We start from the raw sequence: 18,917 nt of genomic DNA, 5'->3' as shown, positions 1-18,917 counted from the left end.
CAAAGCAGAGAAAGTGGAAGCAACCTTTCCCCTTATGACGACATAAGGGGAAGATTCCAGATCGGTGTGTCTGAGCTTTTCTCAAAGGCAGAGCAGGACACCCAGGGCTTGGTTTACACCCACAGTATGTACATTTCTAGCCACTGGGGGACCATAGACAGGCTAGGGGAACTCATGTGTTAAAAAAACCTCATAAAGTGAAATTTTCATGCCATGGGACCTTTAAATTGGCTTAAATCACTCCAAAATCAGTCCAAAATCTCCACCAGTTAATCATACCTGCTACCAATATATCAAACCCCACTATAGATAATATTTCATAAACATCACAGTTGCATAAAGTCATCAGTTTTCTCATTGGGCCATTGTTCTATAAAGGTTTGACATTTGAGGCCTCCTAAACGGTATGAAATATACTTTATATATTTACTTAATTGGCTGAGGGCACGGACGAAAGAAAAACGACTTCATTTCAGCTCTGCTTATGGTAATGATGAATTTGAAAGTGAATAGGTCACATCCCAGAGGATGTTTGAACTGATAAAGTTCAGTTTAAAGGTCCAAAGGTTTCTTCTTTGTTTTGTGTTGTTTGACTTTGGTGTAAGTTAACCCACATTGAAACCGTGTGTGCTCATGTTTTTATACACACAGAGACATTTTTAAAACCAAATAAAATTAAAATAAAGCAAAACTATACCTTTTTAAAAATGTCAGAAAACCTGGATATATTATGTGGTTTAATCTAATTTTAAAAGTGTAATTTAATAACACTGTAAAAGCATTTTAAGGAGCAGAAATGTATTAGACGTAAATTATGAAAAACAGGGAAAAATCACATAAAATTTTTGTGAACAACGGGTTACCCTGGAGTCAAGAAGGCTGAGGACAACTGCTCTAAACTTCCATAACCCAAACATGATCCAAAAAAAGCTCTCAAGTCCAATCTGATGATGTCAGAGAAATATCAATTTATTTGTTGCATCTAAGAGTCACATTTTTTTACACACATACATAAACATTTCATACATTTCGGGGGGGAAAAAGGCCACTTCTTTTACCAGAGAGGTGTGATATTTTGTTCAGCCTTGTATTGCACTCCAGGTAATGTAGTCATGGGGGAAAAAATGAAGCTCACGATTAAAGCAGCCTGGTAGAAAAGAACATGCGTAGACCGCATTTCAAAACATTATAAAGTCCAAAACAAGGTAAGACCTCGGCACAGTTCAGTCTGCACATTCTCACAGGACTCTGGGGGCAACAGAATACACACCTCTATCGATGCAATTCATATAAAGAACAAGCATTACTGAATGTAGATCACACAAACAACTCTTTTACTTTAAATAAAAAAATGATTCAATTTCAAATGGATTTAACTAAAAATCAGTTCATGCAAGTCTATGGAGTACATACTTGGTCTGATCTCTATTAAATAAGGAACAAGTCTGAAGGCTGTAAGTCCAAACAGTGCAGAGGTACACTGGGAAAAACCATTATGCCCTTTTTTAATCCTATGTGCAGCATAACAGTCTCAAAGCATATATTTGGTTTCTTACAATCTCACTATTTCAAAATATTCGTTTATCCAGAACGGCAAATAAGTATTGCATTGCACTTTGGTTCCCTAGTGTAAGGCAAGGACTGCAGCCTGACTGGACTGCCCAGCTGTGTTTATAACAACAGGAAGACCTCGTGTTCCATAACCTTTACTTTAAGTCTTGAAATAGGACAGAAGAGATCTTGACATCAAAAGCCACAGGAAGAGTTTAGCATGCATGCCACTGATCTCAATTTCACACAATCTCACACGCGCACACACACAAGCAGTGAGGCAATGCTACGGAGATGGTTAACCGTGTGTATATAAACTTATATACAGTGCTTCTGTGTCAGGTCCCGTCCTACTTTGTGTCAAGAACAACAGGACAACTGTCTGGAAAGCCAAAAGACAGGTAATGAGGGAGAAAGGGGTGAGACAGGTGAAGTGCGGTCCTCCCTCTGGGGGTGTAGTGGTCTGTGTGTGTGGTCACTCGCAGCAGGCCAGGCGGATGGGGTGGCCGGAGAGGGGAAGATTGGAGCATTCGGCTACAGCCTGTCTGGCTGCTTTCTCACTGGGGAAGGTCACCAGCGCCTCCCCACTGCGCTGACCACTCCAGTTATACAGCATGAGCACAGAGTCCGCCTGGAGCTACACCAAAAAAAAAATTAACGCTTTTTACAGATATATATATATATATTCCGGAGGAAACTAAAATTTTAATTTAAATTAAAAGTTAAATAAATTAAAAAAGCAAGCAATGTTTTTACATATTCCAGTGTAAAATAAATTGAAGTAAAAAAAAAAAAAAAAAAAAATCCCCACTGCCATGCAAAAATTTAATACAATAAAATGAACTAGATAGTAAAGTTTGTAGGTAAACTTTAAATTGGCTTGAAAAAGCCTAACCAGAAAGTTTGTAGTAGTTTTAAAAGCTTAAAGTTTGAGGGTTTTCTGTTTTAACTAATTTGAAGTAGTTTTAAAGTTCTGAAGACAATACAATCTATCAGTAAAATAGACGTCGTTAGCATGATTAGCATGTCGCTAGCATGATTAACAAATTTACTAGCATGTCAATAGCATGATTAGCAAGTCACTAGCCTGTTGCTAACATTATTACCAAATGACTAGCATGTCGCAAACATGTTGTTAGCATGATTAGAAAGTTATTAGCATGTTGTTAATGATTATTAAGTGACTAGCATGTTACTAGCATGATTAGCAAGTTACAAGCATCTCGCTAGCATGTTTCCAACATGATTAACAAGTGACTAGCATGCTGTTAGCATGATTAACAAGTGACTAGGAAAAAAGATAATTAATAATAATAAAATACAATAAAAATTCACCACTGGCATGTAAAATAAAATACAATAACATAACATTCACCACTGGCATGTATTAGAATAAGGTCAGAAAAGGTCAGGAAAAACTGAAGTGAATTGCTATGGAGAGAAACAGGATTTGAGTTTGGAGTAATCATCAAATCAGCTGAAAATTAAAGAATATATGATTAGAAACCCTTATAGGCAGGAGACTTGCAGTAAGTTAAGAACAATGATGCTAGCAGATCAAGACATTCAAAGCCCAAACCAATTAGACTGGAGAGAAAGAGCATTATTACAAAAGAGCTTTTTAAAACAGCAGCACCTGGATCAATAAAGCACACTGGGAATAATTACACAACAAGCAGAGAGTGAAGATTTACAGAGATACAAAAACAGAAGAGAGTATTACGGAACTCCACTTCTGATTGGAGGTCACCCCAGAGCAGAGGAAGTGAGGGGAGGAGTTAGAGTATTAGTCCATGCACAAACCATGGGTTCAGGTCACAGGGGCATCATGGGAGCTTACCTGGAGAGGCTGCCCCTACAGACAAAGCCACTCTTTAGGCTGAATGAGACTCCGGCCCTGATCACTCACTCCGACCAAGCTGCTGTAGTCTTCAGGAGCGTACTACAGCACAATGAGCCACAGTCAGTGCCATAGGCCTCACGTTACACTCACAACAATCAGCACTTTTTCTAAACCATGTCCATACATGTACAGGTGACGCTACAGCAGTATGCATTTCTACTAGGGGGGAAAAAAGAGCTGCTTTTTTTGTTTTTTAAATAAAGTGGATGTAAAATATTTATCTTGAAGAAATTAATACTTTTATTAATTTAGGATGCATTTAATGCTGCAAATGATTTCCATTTAAAATTCTTTTAAACTTTGTATTTATTATAGAATACCTTTAAAAAAATGTTTTTAAACATTTAAGCAATCAGTTTTACGAGCATTCAGAAGTTTGGGATATCATGGTTTCCACAAAAATATTAAGCACAAAAAATTAAATCATAAAATCAAAGCATCAAATTTAATTCAATTATTGTCAGATCACATATTCACATCCCTATGTCTACTGCATGTTTGAAAAGGTAAAAAGTAAGCAAATGAAGGAAAGTGTATTGAGCAAACTGAAATAAAGACAATTTTTTCAAATCTTGTAGTTCACTGAAAAGTCTCTTCAAAAAGATCTGAAGCGCAGTGCCTTATCATAGCCTCAAGAGGTGACACCAGTCCAAAAATTCTTTTTTTAAAACAACACACCACCCCAACACTGCACGACAGAAAGAAGAAGAATGCATTGTACAGGGTTGCACATAAGATGGATGCACTATAGATATAGAAAGATATAGGGGGTCCAGACCACCTGCCAAAAAAAAAAAAAAAAACACTTCCCGCACACAGAGGCCCGTAGTGTGCATTGTGTATCAGAGGTTAAAAGCACACTTGGAGAATGGACTGGGCTCAGATCCATTTCATCGGTTCAGCCAGGAGTCAAGCCTGGACTCGGCATTTCACACACGCGCCACTGTGCTACGCTTTGTGAACAGTGTTAGACGTACAGCTCAGAGTGTCACACGCTTTAGAGGAGAGGGCAGGGACGCTGCATGCTGAACAGTTTTACCAAGCCCACCACACAACAGAGAATAAACTAGAATATCTAGGAAATCTCCTCCCATGGCTGTGTATTTATATACTGTGAGAGAGAAAGCACACACAAACCCGTGCCCAAAACAAAGCATCACTCATTTCCATCTAACTCAACCCTCTTTTCTCCTCCTCTGAGTGCTGGAGTCATACCATCCTCTGACGTCTCCGCCTAATCGGCTGTCAGCTAATGAGAGGACAAAACGTACACGGTGATTCAGCATAAACACTACATAGAAACTTTTTAAGATGTGTGCTGTTTATCCACTAGGACCAGGGTCCTGATAATTTCTCAGGTGAGAGGTGCACTGCTTATTAAACGCTTGTTTTTGAACTTGAGAACCTGAATGAATGTGTGTGTGAGTGGTAAAATGAGGAGATACCTGATATCCCTGAAAGAAGCTGAGGATGTCTTTGACCCCAGCGTTGTATGGCAGACCCTGCATTCGCACCAGTGCCCCGGGCTGAGGGGGAAGGAGGGCAGGGCCCGCTGCTGCCATTGAACCCGGCGGGGCCGCAAAATAACTCACCGTGGAGGGAGAGACCGGTGGACTAGAGAGACGAGAGGAGTTTGAGAGGGAGAAGAAAACAAAGGTTTTCCAAAACAGATGTTTTAACAAATGATATTATAACATACATTATATCGGAATGGAGAAGCTACATCTGAAGCAAGCTGATTGACCACGTTTCAATTAGAGTTACGAAGTTAACCAGTCAACTGTTTGGGATTGTAAATCTAAAAATTTAAAAAAGAACTCTTATGGTCACCAAGGACTGAATTTCTGGCCAGAGCATTGAATTGCTAATAAAGAAATACAGTAAAAACAGTAATATTGAAAAATATATTGCAATTTAAAATAAATATTTGTTATTTTAATATATTTTAAAAATAATTTTATTAGTGTGTTGGCAAAGCTGAATTTTCAGCAGCCTTTACTCAATTCTTCAGTGTAAGATGATCCTTCAGAAATCATTCTAATCTGCTGATTTGGTGCTCAGGAAATATTTATCATCAAATTACCTACATTTCTGTGGAAATTGTGACATTTTCCCACAGGATTATTTGATGAACAAAGATCAAAATAACAGTATTTATATGAAATAGATTGAAATTCTGACACCTTCAACGGTAGTGTATATTACTTGCTGAAATCATACTCATTGTGATTGTAATTACTACTATTTCTCATACTGAACATTGGCGTTTTCTCTTTTTTTTCTTCTAAATGGTAATAAACATACTGATGTTTTATTAATCAATAGTACCGCAAATGCGACCTTCACTATGTGCCACAGACAACAAAACCATTTAACCAGATGGAATGTAAAAACTAATTTAGACCCAGGTAAATCTCTACACAGACTGGTCTTCTCATTGTACCTGGGGTAGTAGGTGGTGTAGCTCATGTTCATGTTCATGTAGAGCTGTGGAGAGTAGTAGGCTAAAGCAGGTGCAGGGTTGTGTGCTGGGCCCTGTGGAGTTCTTGGAGTGGCCAGCAGGGGGGGCTGATACAACGCTGCCTCCGTGGGAAGCATACCTGGATTTGCAGAAAATGCAGCATATGTTGGTGGAGAGAGACCTAAGAAAGACATGACAAAGTGTTTTATTATAAAGAAATTTTCACCAAGTGGACATGCTAAATCTACCCCCCCCCTCCCCACATACACACACACAGAGACAGACACAGCTGATCTTGAAGGAGTGTGTGAATGTCACGTATACTTAGTTTAACTGGCACAGGGACCGCTACGGTCTTCTCTGATGTAGTACACATACGGCCCATTCTCAAGCCAAGGTCAAACAACCAGATCAAATCACAGAGTAAACAGGCCTTCCTTGAGTGCCGCTACAGGCTTGCTCTTTCTTAAATGCCAAAATGTTGCACCTTTAGATCTGTGACAGATGTGATCACACTGCTTTCTTGTAGATAAGCTGAAATCTAATCTCAAAGGGACCAGTTGATAGGAGCAGAAGAGTGCAGACTGGAACACTACACACAGATCAGCATCTCTTGAACAGGAACAGATTACAGCTGCTGGCTCAAACTAAATACTAACTCAAATTAACAGTGCAGTTCATCTTATCTGGTTTCCAACAAGCATTTGGCATTTAAAAAGCTCCATAAAGTAGCAGACAGTCTCTTACAGGGCAGTTTGCAAGGAGGCGGTGAGAGGCCGCTGCGGTTAAGCGTGCCCCCCATCAGCACAAAGCTCATCTCCTCAGTGGAGCACTGGAACACCTCCACGTAACGGTCCTTCATCATCTTCTTGTGGCACTTCTGAGCCACCATAAATGCACGGTCAGCTGACTTCATCTGAATGAAGGCATCACCAGAGGGTCGACCCTATAAAGATGGACCAAGAAAAGTTGAGTCAAGGGTCTTCTCAGAAACACCTGATGTTTCTCATTTCATGGAGTCACCTGTTGGTTAAAGACCATGTGCACCCCATGTGGTTTGATATCAATGGTGTGTTCTCCCATAAACTCCAGGATGTCCTCAATGGCAGCGATGTACGGCAGACCTCTCAGCCGAATGCAGTCTCGCGTGCTGCCGGTGGTGATGAAGGGTGACGAGGCTAACACAGGCATAGATACCATCGGAGGCGGAGGAGGAGGAAGGGTGGAGATCAATGGAGTGGACATGTAGCGATTCAAAACCTAGTTTGAAGACACAAAAGATTTTAAAAAAAAAAAACAAGATGCTGGTTTCATATAAGAGTACACCACGCTTTTTTTGCTCTGTTTAACCCACAAAGACACAAAATAGCAGAACTGCAACATTTGTGAAAAGCAATCAAATAAACGTAATTTTCACTAAGCGTGGACAAAAACTACACATTACAGTATGTGACTTACTAATAGGTTTCATACAGGTTGTGTTTCTCCTTTTTATTAAACAAGCAAGTTTGGGCATCTAATTGTAATTCTTTTTTGATTCTAGTGTCTAATGATGGGAAAAAGCTTACATGCCATTTTTTTTAAGCAAAAATGCAACACCAGGCATTAGGGACCAAACAAAAATGATCTTTAATACTTTCATTTTCAACACCAACTCTCACTTTTAACTAGTTGCTTATTAGCATGCATATTACTAGCATATAGGGTGTTTATTAGGCACATATCAATGCCTTATTCTGGATGACCATATTTTAGATCCCTTAATCCATTCCATACCTAAACATAACAACTACCCTACTAACTATTAATAAGCAGCACATTAGGAGTTTGAGGAAAAAAGTGAATGTGTTCCCTAATCTAAAGTGTTACCAAAATTATGAGTTATGCATCTTACTCAATGGACCCTGAATTTCAAAGAGTCGTAAAAAAAAAGTGGTGTCATTGTCTCATTGATATAACAATACATATACAACAATACAATACATCAAGGGTTATTCAAATTAATACATAGTTAAAATATGCTTTGATATGAATATTTATTACTGTTTTTAAGATAACAAGTTACATAAAATTTCATGACCGCATCCTTAATGGCTGAAGTATGATTTTTTTTTACATTTGAAATTTTGCCATATTCCCAGATGCAAAACTAAATGGATTTTACAACAGCTTCCTAAAGAAAAGCAAAAGGGTGAAAAAAATAACATCATGAATACCAGTGCTTGGGTCTCTGAGGGCTAAATATAAATCATCTTTACCTGCTGGACCTCAGCTGCAGTACTGCGGAACAGCTCAATATATCTCTTGCCCAGGATCTGTTTGTGCTTCTTCAGGGCATTCTGGGCATATTCCTCGCAGGCAAAGAGAACAAACGCGTCGCCTGTGGGACGTCCGTCTGGGTACTTCACAAACAGAAGCCCCTCTGTCCCATCAGTCACTGGGCAGTCTGGGCCAAGGAAGCCCAGAACGTCCTGAGGAGTAGCAGTGAACGGAAGCCCACGCATTCGGATTATCACTTGGTTCTCCTTAGAAAGAAACTGAGCTACCTCATTGGATGTGCCTGTCAAAAGATGAGGAATTGTACATTTAAAAACGTCATAAAGACACTGCTGTGAAACAGCTGAGCAGAAACATCCACACGCACTGAAATGATATCTCGGCAGGCCTCTGTTCTTTTACACCTGCTGTGTGTAAGGCTTTTCAGAGGCTGCCGACCCATCCTCCTCCCTGAGGGAACCTCTCTTTCTCTGTGGCCTGGCCAGAGCCGGGGGCAGGAGGGAAGGGGAATAGAGTTTCCCCCTCTACCTGCCCTGCATGAGTCAGCAAGGGGAAGAGACTCACAAAGAGTCTTTCATTCCCACAGAGGGGGGGAAACTGAGGCAAGGACACACACACACACCTGGCAATAGTGGATGGAGATTTACTCTACAAATGGAAAGTGTCTGCTCAGATTACAAATGAAAACTTCATGTAAATGTCTCACCTCCTGCAATCTTTAGAAATTCCTCTCCAGTCGCTTTATACACCTGAAACAAATTTGAAATTGAAAAAACAGTGTCATAAGAGTAGGCTGCATGCCTTTGATCTAAACCGTATCCTTTACATTGTGTAAATGAGGGATGGGTCGAGAGGGGCGATTTGTTGATTATGTTTTTTGTTTTTTTTTTGATTTCAGCTTTAACATTTTAAACGACAATACTTTAATGAGAATACATTCAGAGGTACAGCTTCTTTAATATGCTGTGCTTTAGCATGACGTTAGACTGTCAAAGTAAACTCTCCGAAAAGTGGCGTCTCTAAATCCATCATCAGACAACTCAAATACTAGTATGTTATGACAATGTAGTTACTCACAAGCCTAGTATACATTTAATATTTCCAACACATAAGAATCAGAACCATCTCAGACTAAAAGCAAGTATTCTTGCATAATGCATGTGTAAAATAAAGGATGGTTTGGATGCTGAGGAGGTGGACTCACTTCAATGTATCTGTTGCCCATGTGGTGTTTATGTCGATCCAGTGCCATGTCTCTGTGCTCAGGGTTTATGAAGCGCACCAGAGCTTCTCCGTTCCTCCGGCCCTGAGCATTTAAACACAGCGCAACGCCACCCCTGATATAAAGACACACACACAAATCAAACAAAGGCAGAGATACAACACATTTGGCATGCAACCTTTAAAATGTGCTTGTTATGATAAGTCAGCTTGGACACTCCAAGTAAAGCTCCTTCACCACTAGTGAAAGTCCCTGTTTGACATTTGGCTGGATTTGCCTTCAAGGTCTTACTGAGTTTTGCATTACACTGTTAATGTGTACTTAAGGGTCTTTTCAGAGTGCATGCACCATGTCATTGTGAGTGTGCCTTTCAGTGTCACACTGAGCTGTATTCTCACTTGGCAATGTTGAGGCCCTTGAAGAAGCGAGCGATGTCCTGATCAGATGACTGCCATGGCAACCCACGAGCTCTGATAACCGTCTCACTGTCCACAGCTTCTGTCTTGCTGCTGGAAGGCATGCACATGCAGACACACAGGTAACAATCACTCATGCTTAGCAGCATTCTTATGGGCTTTGAATATCACACTACGACACAGGGTGTGTTCAAATAAAAAAATCACACTATGACTAAGTACATACCATGCTCCGGATTCAAACTTGTAGTTTACGTTCTCAAAAGTGGAGAATTTGTGATCTACAATGAAAAAGAAAAACCCTATTATGAGTTTACCTATTATGAGATCATGTGATCAGTGCATATCAAAAGCGAAATCTTTAAGGATTTATCAGTATATAAACTGCACGAATCAATCCACTATGAGTGACTCACTGTAAGGCTCATCCAGGAGATGAAGAATTAGCAAAACCATGTTCTTCACCTCCCTTAGTCCAGCCTCCTGCTCCTCTGCTGCTGGAATACACACGTCTGACAACAATGTCAAGGCCTCATACATGCACACATTCCTACTAAAACAGCTGAAAATGCTCAACACATGAACCAGTAAATGCAAGTGAGAAAAGTGATAATTAACAAGCAAAATAAAACTAAAATATAGATTAAAAAAAAAAAACTAAACCTAAAAGCATTTGCAGGATACAGTCCAGCATGGAGGTGAGAGTGAGATCTTTGACAGGGCCTGCGTTTGGACAGCATTTGTGAAACTCTTTCTTCAAGTCCACAAATGTGTAGAAGCACTCTGGCAGCACTAGATTCTACAACAAAACACACAGAGACAAATGAGGGAGATGCACTCTAGAAAATATGTTTTAGAAGAGCATGAGGGAAGGGCAGAGGAGACCAAAAAAAAAAGATAGGAAACGGATTGAGGACGCTTTAATGCATTCTTGTGAAGATTATAACATGTTGCTGCTTAACATATTATACCACAAACTGACAGCTAATTTAGAAATGTCAGAAGAATAAACACACACACACACCCACACCCCTAGGCTTTTTCTTTCCAGTTTAAATAGCCTTAGTTAAAGGTGGATTAAATCAAAATACTTAAGGATGATGCTCTCTTTGGACTTTGGAAAGAGTGTGTCACCTTTTTGGAGGCCTCAGGGTGCAGCACCTGTCGAATGAGCAGTGGTCCGTCCACACACAGCGTGTAGGAGCTTCTGCCCAGAGACTTCAGTTCAGCTGACACCGACTGATGAAACTAAGAGACAGAAATGGAAACGGTGAAAAACAGAAGGAATCCAGAATAACTTTATTTCTAATCAAAACCACCCAGCATTAGATGCAGGTGTAGGCATTAGATTCATTTCCCTGCATATCTAGCCTATTCAGAGGTTTGGGGTCAGTGTGATTTTTGTTTCTTTAAATAAAAAAAATAAAAAAAATTACATTGCATTTTTAATTACTTTTATTAATCAACGACATGTTACATTTATCAAGCGCGACAGTAAATACATTTCTAACGTTTCAAAAGATTTCCATTTCAAATTGAATAGAAAGTTTAAAAAAAGCATTCAAAGAAAATTTTTTAAAAAATCAAACCTAAAAAGTGTCAACATTAATAAGAAATTTGAGAGCACCAAATCGGCATTTTAGTGTAATTTCTGAAAGAAATCATGTGGCACTGAAGACTGGGGTAATGGCTTCTGAAAATTCAGCTTTGCAATTGTAATAAAGTACAGTTTTCAGTACATTTTTACAGTATTTTTGTATACTGTATTTTTTGCAGCCTTGGTGAGCATAAACTTGTTTAAACCGTCTTACCAACACCCAACAAACTTTAGAAAGGTAATGTGTTCTAAATTAAATTTTTGTAGGAAATAACGGTTCCAATTTTTGCTACAAAAGCTAAAGAAAAAGCAAAAGACCTCACAACCACCACAGAAACTCAGATAATTACAGGTGACATTGTGAAAGATTTACTATTGGTTTATTATTTATCAATATTTCCTTGTTAATCATCATACACATTGAAAAATGTATTAAAATCTATTTTATCAACAACAACAACAAAAACTACAATGTCAAGGGCAGCACAAAGGAAACCCAAATGATGTTGTAATATCTGAACATGCTGCTCCATGCGTATACGTATGCTTGTTTTGGAGATTAGGCAGCTGGTCAGACTGGTTTGGTGAAAATACAGGAAGTGAGCCGTGGCAGTCTTTTCAGATAAAGTATTTCATGTGACCAGAGAGAGCGATGACTAAACAAATGAAGAGCGTTTGTCCTGCTCTAAAAACACACCACCTGCTCCCTCCCAGCTATAGGGGCTCCCACATTCACCTGTGTTTAGCAAAAACAAGAGTTCTTTAATGAACCATTAGAGATGTTTAGTAAACTTATTTATCTCTGCATCAGTCAACAGCAGTACAGGCTAACCACCAACTATGACATGACAACTGATTTGAGCGCTTTGTGTTATTCACATGAGAGTATGGGAAAAGCAAAGAAATGCCTCACAAGTCAACGAGAAAAATTGTTATTAAGGGCTGTTCTTATATTGGGAAAAAAAGTGCAGAAACAATTTTACAAGAAAGAACTGGAAAGAAACAGCAAATAACATTTAATTAAATATGGAATTTTGAGTTAGAAACATTAAAACAAATTTATTGTTAAATGTAGCTCACTAAAATCATTTTTATGTTATTTACAATTTTGAAAAATCACTTTTAACACTTTTAATAACTCCCAACTTGCAGTATTAATATACACAATTCAACAATGTGCACTCACAGATGTGTATTTATCAGCTATTTCATGGCTCTAAATGGGATTTGGATTAATAGCTTTATATTAATTTTGTGTTTTCCATTTTTAACTGCAGTGTTAACTAATAAACATATTTTGGTTTGTTTAAAAAAAGAAACCGAAAACAATGTATACTCTAAATAAACATACACTGACAAATAAAAATGTTAAATATTTTATTCATTAGACTGCACAAAAAAAAAAACCATGACTGTAATATTAATTATATAAATATATGATACATTTGCTACATTATATACAATTTCTCTGATATTAAAAATACAATGTACGTTTTAGGTTATACCACCTACACCAACAGTTTTTTTTTAGTTTTTTTTAATCAAACTAATTAAACTAATTCAAGCTCAGATTAAGAAAAATTAAAACTACTGACTGAATATGATAAATCAAACATGACATTTCTATGATTTAAATATCAATCAACAGTGAGTCAGAAGAGCAGGGATGAACAGTTACTGTTTGTCAGACTCTAGCTAGAGTATGAATAGAACAGATAGCCCCTTTATGGCTTAATTTTCATATCATTTGGGTCAGTGCTGATAACACAAGCAAACGTTGCCTTTACCCAGAGCAATTAAAAGTAGAAGGAACCAAGATATAAAGAAGTTGAAAAAAAGTTTCAACGATAAAGTATAACATACATAACCTGACTAATCTACAAAGTGAGCATTTTGGAGGATATATAAAGATCTCAAACCACTGAGAACAACTAAAAGGCAGAACTGAGACTCATTCAGACGTTGCCATCTTGCTCTTGGACAGTGACGTGCTGTTTTTCCACATTATCTTCATATCTCATGCAAATATGAGGCTTCTGTTAGTCATTAAGGGCTTAACAAGACTTTCGTAAATACCTGACCATTCTTAAAAGTATACATCAAGAGCTTAACATCTCATTTTAAGTAATCTCAAGTTAGGCTTAAATAGTACACAGTCACACTCAAAACAAACACTCACACTTAGCGTTTGTAGCAGGTGTGTGTGCACTTGTGTATTGTGTGTCCATGGCTGTTTTTACTACACATCGCCACCTTGAAGTAATTAGCAACTGCAATAATTAAGTGTAAACTTAATTTGTGTTACACAAACATTCAGTTAAAACACACTGACACACCCTCTGCCTTCACACGATTAGAGAGAGGAGATCAAACTCCAGGAAAAAGCTAGATATGAAGAGTAACGTTTCACTGGCTAGAAAAGGAAAAACTTCAAATTTGGTCCATTTTTACTTTAAATACTGATTCCAATAGCCAGTCCAGCATTGAGAAAAAAAATTTGCATAGTTAGTATAAGATACACACGGCAGTTAAACTTGATCAGAGTTTCAGTTTCACATTCTTCTCTGCTGGTAGGGAGAGTGAGAGAGAAATTTGATCTTTGGCATGACAATCAATCAGTGTGTCCTGTCGAGCCATGTTTGCTCTCACTGTGTGTGTGTGTGTTTGTGTGTGTGTATATAAAGAGGCAGAATTCGAATTTTTGCTCTCTTGAAGGAAAGGGATGCTATCTGTAGGGTTGTTCTTCACGCAAGTGAGCAACAGAATCACTCTATGAAAGATTGTTCCTTAAGTCTATTAGTAAAATGCACTTACGGTGGTCACGTAAGATCCCGGGTGCCAAGCTTTTACCATTCATTTTAAAACCTTTGAATCTAAAATTGCTTTTGTACACCAAACAGCAGAAAATATTCCTTACATATATCACTGTTCAAAAGTTTAGGGATGATACAATTTATTATTTATAGATTTTATTTTTTAAAGAATGTTGTGAAATATTATAACAACATAAAATAAGTACTTTCAATGTTAATATTTTACTGATGGCAGAGCTGTATTTTTAGCCGTCATTACTCTAGTTATCAGTGTCACACGATCCTTCAGAAATCACTCTAATTTGCTGTTTTGATTCAAGAAACATTTCTGATTAACACTGAAAACAGTTGTGCGGTTTAAAATATTGGTGTAAGTGCGTTTTTTTTTTTCAAGGTTAACCAACTCCAAACTTTTAGACCATAATTAAATAAGGCGTCATGAAAAATGTACCAAATGCTAAAACAAGATCGTAAAGCACAGTCTACCCCATGCTTACTTTCGAGTAGAACTCAACCTGTCTGTTCAGGATGAAGTAAAGTGGGAGTGTCTTTAGATAAGCTAACAGGATGTGCCGGCTGAACTACCAGGATGTTTAAGCAACAGTCACATACAACTGGTTTGCGATGAATCCATTCTGTTATCACTTTATGCAATGCTGTAAAAACATGAGACACAAAATCCATCCAATTTCATTTCTAGAAATGACCACTTCACTTAAGGGAAAGCTTTCTGAGGCTGAGTGAAAGAATGGATCAATGAGTCACTCATCCTTTCACAGAGGCATTTCCCAGAACCCTCCCTGTGCATTGACAGTCTGTAGAGAAATAAAGCTCTCTGCTCATCACACACAGGTACTGACACGCTCCTGCCAGCCTGCTGTGCTTTCTCAGAGAGCTCACAGAATAATACTTTCTAACACACCCTGTGTCTCAAAAAAAAACACACCCAAGATCTCTTTCTCCCACAAACACACTGATGATCTCCCAGGAACAATTTTATTCTATTTAAAGTCTTTTCTCCCTCACACACACAACACACACAGGTGTTTTAGCACCACACCATTCCCACAGAGTCTAATAAGAAGCGTCTAAAAGCAGGTGCAAAGCCAAAGCGAGTCACCGGGTGAGTGCCAGCAGTGATCAAGGTTTTGTTCCTGTGTTTCTCTTTGGATAAAGCATCTCAATACAAATAGAACAGATCAGGTTAGACTAAATTCTGTGAGTAAGACAGGGTAAACTACTCTAAACCCTTCTAAAAACCCGCTTCGTAACCCAGACACACTGGTGAGGACGATTTTATAAAAAACACACAACAGTGAGAAAGTAGATGTGTCACGATATAATGTGTAGGGTATTGATCTTGAATGAATCTTTCACTTAAGACAACCGGTCAAAGTCCTGTGTGAGACTCTGTCAAGCTTTCTCCTGACCCCTCACTGTTCCTTACAGGGCTGGAAAGTATTGTGGTGACAACATACAGTTTAGAGATCGATTCTGCTACATCATGGTATGGAAATATATTCACACAGACTGCTTCAGGTTGAGACATCTGGGTGAAAAAGAACTCAAGGTGATGATCGGATTTATAGCTTTAATAGGAATCAGTGCGTATTTAATTCAAAGAGTGAAGAATGTGAAGTTTTATTTTGCATCTGATAATGACATTTTTTAATTGAATGCTACAGTTAAACCGATCTAATATACCTGGAAAAATAAATGCTATTTGTATCTTCCCTAAAGTGTATCCTATTGTTTGTAATTTGCTTTTTGTTCTTATCCTTAATAACAAATATTCAGTAAAAATTATTATATTGTGATGATCATTAGTTGTTAGGATGTGTGAAATAAAGTTACTGAACATGAAACAAATTGGTGGTCATATCCTGGTTTCTTACAACACCTGATGTTAGTGGGTGTATTTCTTTGAAAACAACAAGAAAACGGAACTGAACCAATGGTATGATAGTGCTTGTCTTTCTATCTAGAGAAATTGATTTTACTAGTTAATATTTACAGAGCCCCCTGGGGATAGGCTACAGCTGAATCAAGATGACATGCCACCAGCTGAATGCTACAAAATAAATGTTAAATGACACCAATAATTCTTTAATGATTTCCAATTGTATTTTATTACATGACATATATAAATTCCAACAAACGTCTAGTCCCACAACTGAGCTTAGACTCTGAGCTCGAAGTGGCTTTCTGTGGGACAGTAATGAGAGGGCGTCCATTATGAAACAGTGGGGGGTGGGAACAGGTTTACAGAGCACAAACAAATGTTCTCTGCGTCATGCTTGAGAAACACGTTTGGCGACAACCGCCTTTTGGCAAAACACAGGAGCAACCCGAAACTATTATACATCTCTTACTTGATAAATGAGCCTGGATCACAGCAGAAAAGAAAAACGGTAACATCTCTCCAGCTCATCCCTGTGTGTCTGTATCACTCTTGCTCACTCTCTGACATATATGGCTCTCAGGTAGGTGCGTTCGCAGGTAAACATTCCGTCTTCCAGATGTCTGCTCAACACATCAGTCCACAACAAGACTAGACCTGCACTCTCCCCTAGAGCAGAGCGTCTGTGCCTGCCTTCCTTTCACACCCAAACTACACACACACACACACACAACACACCATAGCAAGCCACCTGAAAATCCACCCATGCTAAAATCATGTGTACAACATCAAATACTTACCTTATGCTGACACATATAAAAATGATGGGAGTCACCGCTTTATATGTAGCTTTAAATTGATTTATCTTCAAATTAAAGAAACATGGACTCTCACCTGTTGCAAGACGCTCTCCAGGGGCTCGGCCTTGCACAGCTCGTCCGCCGTGAGCCCGGTTTCCTCTTTGCACTGCTCCGACAGATCCGCACTGTCCGGCTGTACTAGAGTCCGCTGAAGCTTGCCCACCTGTCAACAACATCAGCTCTTTCAACCGGCCTCGCAATGCATCTCTAGCGGGGTTTCTCATCGGCGCGCCCTTTAACACACACCTGGGCGTCGAGAACACAGACGTAACGTCCAGTGTTCTCCACGCGCCTGTGCTGTCTAGGTCTGCAGCTCACTGGGTTTGACACCGAGTCACTATGGCGATGATGAAGAAGCTGATGATGATATCTTAGGCAGTGTGTTTGTGTGAATGCAAAGCAGACACGGCAGGGTTACTGACCTACAGGCTTTGACACGCACCAAACAAGGCACGCTTTGGTCTCTCGTGGCTTGAAAACACCACATTATAATGCTCGAATCAAGCTGTCAAACAGATCAAATAAAACATCTGTTGCTGGTGATGTAAATCACAATGTAGCGCGTTAACTCTCTAAAAGCGCACCTCGTTGGTGAATGTCAGCTGTCAAGGTGGTTTCTAACACTAGCACATTACTAGGTGGGTAGTTTAAAGTTAGAGACCTTAAAACAGGGTCAAAAGGTCCGTACCTTATTCTCATGTAGATCCACAATTTGCCACACCAAGAGAATTAATTCCCTTTCATCCGACCCCAGTTTACCCCCATTTGCACCAGCTGTTGCCCCAAAGAACACCACCAGAGTATCACTGTGCGAAGCCATCAGGGACCACAAGGGTAAAAACTACAATTAAGAGCAAAGATCAAATAAAACAGTAACACGAGGGTTCACCTTTCTCCAAGAGAAGCAAACAAAAGAAATGGAAATTCAATTGAAGTACACGAGAAAGGACAGAAGATTACTTCAAGAGAAGGACACGAGAGAGAGAAAAGAGTGCGGCACGAGACTCTACCTGTTGCAGTACTTGTGTGCTCTCTATCCAGAGTTACTGGTTTGACTGGTAAAGAAGGCAGAAAAAAAAACAGTCCCGGTTCGTCTCACGCTAACCCCATAACGCGCCCTCAAGGCTTTTCACGCTGTCTCGTTTTCTCTTGGTTACCTGGTTTTGGCTCGGCCTCCTGTTTGGAGTCAATCTCCCGGGGGAGCGCGTTGATTGGCTGGTTTGTAAAGGTGAGGGCGGGGCGTATTGCCACGGCACCTATCTAACCCGTTCTGATTGGTTCATCATGCACTAGGAAGTAGGAGAGAAGATCTCAATTCATTTGTGCTGCTTTTGGTGTTATACACACACCCAGAGCCATATATATCTATGGCTCTGCACACACATATGCAGACGCGCTGTTGCCTTTTAATGTAAACGTTTTGATCTACGTAAAAATACGCACTTACGTTGAAATAAATAAATTTGATAAAAAGCTTTGAAACAGGCCTATTTTTAAAAACACTCACTCAAGATTAAGACAACGTCACACTCATATGCTCTTCCTGAATAAAAGCTAGAATAAAAGTGATGTTTTAGACGTGACAGTGCACTTCATAATAGCCTATTCGTTTCTGAAACTCTCACTAGACAAACACACAATCTCACAAAACTATCGATATTAGGCTACTTGTGCCTCATACTGTATGATAGTTTATTCTGGCCATGAAGTTAGTTGTTTATGCAGTTATGAAGGAGTTTGACTGACACGTTGAACCACCAATCACCTTCACTTATTTCATGAGACGATTACGGGGCGGGTCTTAATCACTGCACCTTGCCACTGCAGTCTGTCCAGAAATTGAATATCTTTTAAGGATTCGATGCCAAGAACATCGTAATCTTAATATTAATCGTTGCCGCGATTTATGTAAAAAAA

General features: G+C 39.0%; 1 protein-coding gene across 3 annotated transcripts; it reads right to left on the bottom strand.

Moving 5' to 3' along the window:
• Positions 1–948: 948 nt before the first annotated feature.
• esrp2 (epithelial splicing regulatory protein 2) lies at positions 949–18,167 on the bottom strand. 3 transcript variants are annotated; one of them, XM_026267554.1, is made up of 17 exons: positions 18,011–18,166; positions 17,689–17,841; positions 17,035–17,163; positions 10,965–11,078; positions 10,515–10,629; positions 10,247–10,342; positions 10,057–10,111; positions 9,813–9,923; positions 9,397–9,529; positions 8,899–8,941; positions 8,174–8,475; positions 6,939–7,175; positions 6,663–6,861; positions 5,898–6,096; positions 4,900–5,068; positions 3,392–3,493; positions 949–2,188 (listed from the first exon to the last, which is right to left on the bottom strand). In XM_026267554.1, the coding sequence occupies exons 2-16, from the start codon at positions 17,818–17,820 to the stop codon at positions 3,407–3,409; spliced, it is 2,121 nt and encodes a 706-aa protein (XP_026123339.1). In that variant the 5' UTR covers positions 17,821–17,841; positions 18,011–18,166; the 3' UTR covers positions 949–2,188; positions 3,392–3,406. The 3 variants fall into 3 exon arrangements, with proteins under 3 accessions (XP_026123339.1, XP_026123340.1, XP_026123341.1); XM_026267555.1 differs by having other exon boundaries at positions 9,813–9,920; XM_026267556.1 differs by lacking the exons at positions 949–2,188; positions 3,392–3,493 and adding an exon at positions 3,501–4,703 and having other exon boundaries at positions 18,011–18,167.
• Positions 18,168–18,917: the final 750 nt, after the last annotated feature.

The sequence above is a fragment of the Carassius auratus genome, chromosome 7 (assembly GCF_003368295.1).
Source record: "Carassius auratus strain Wakin chromosome 7, ASM336829v1, whole genome shotgun sequence".
NCBI lineage: Eukaryota > Metazoa > Chordata > Actinopteri > Cypriniformes > Cyprinidae > Carassius > Carassius auratus.
Note: the sequence above shows the minus strand (reverse complement) of the source record. Positions and strands in the feature narration are given on the sequence as shown.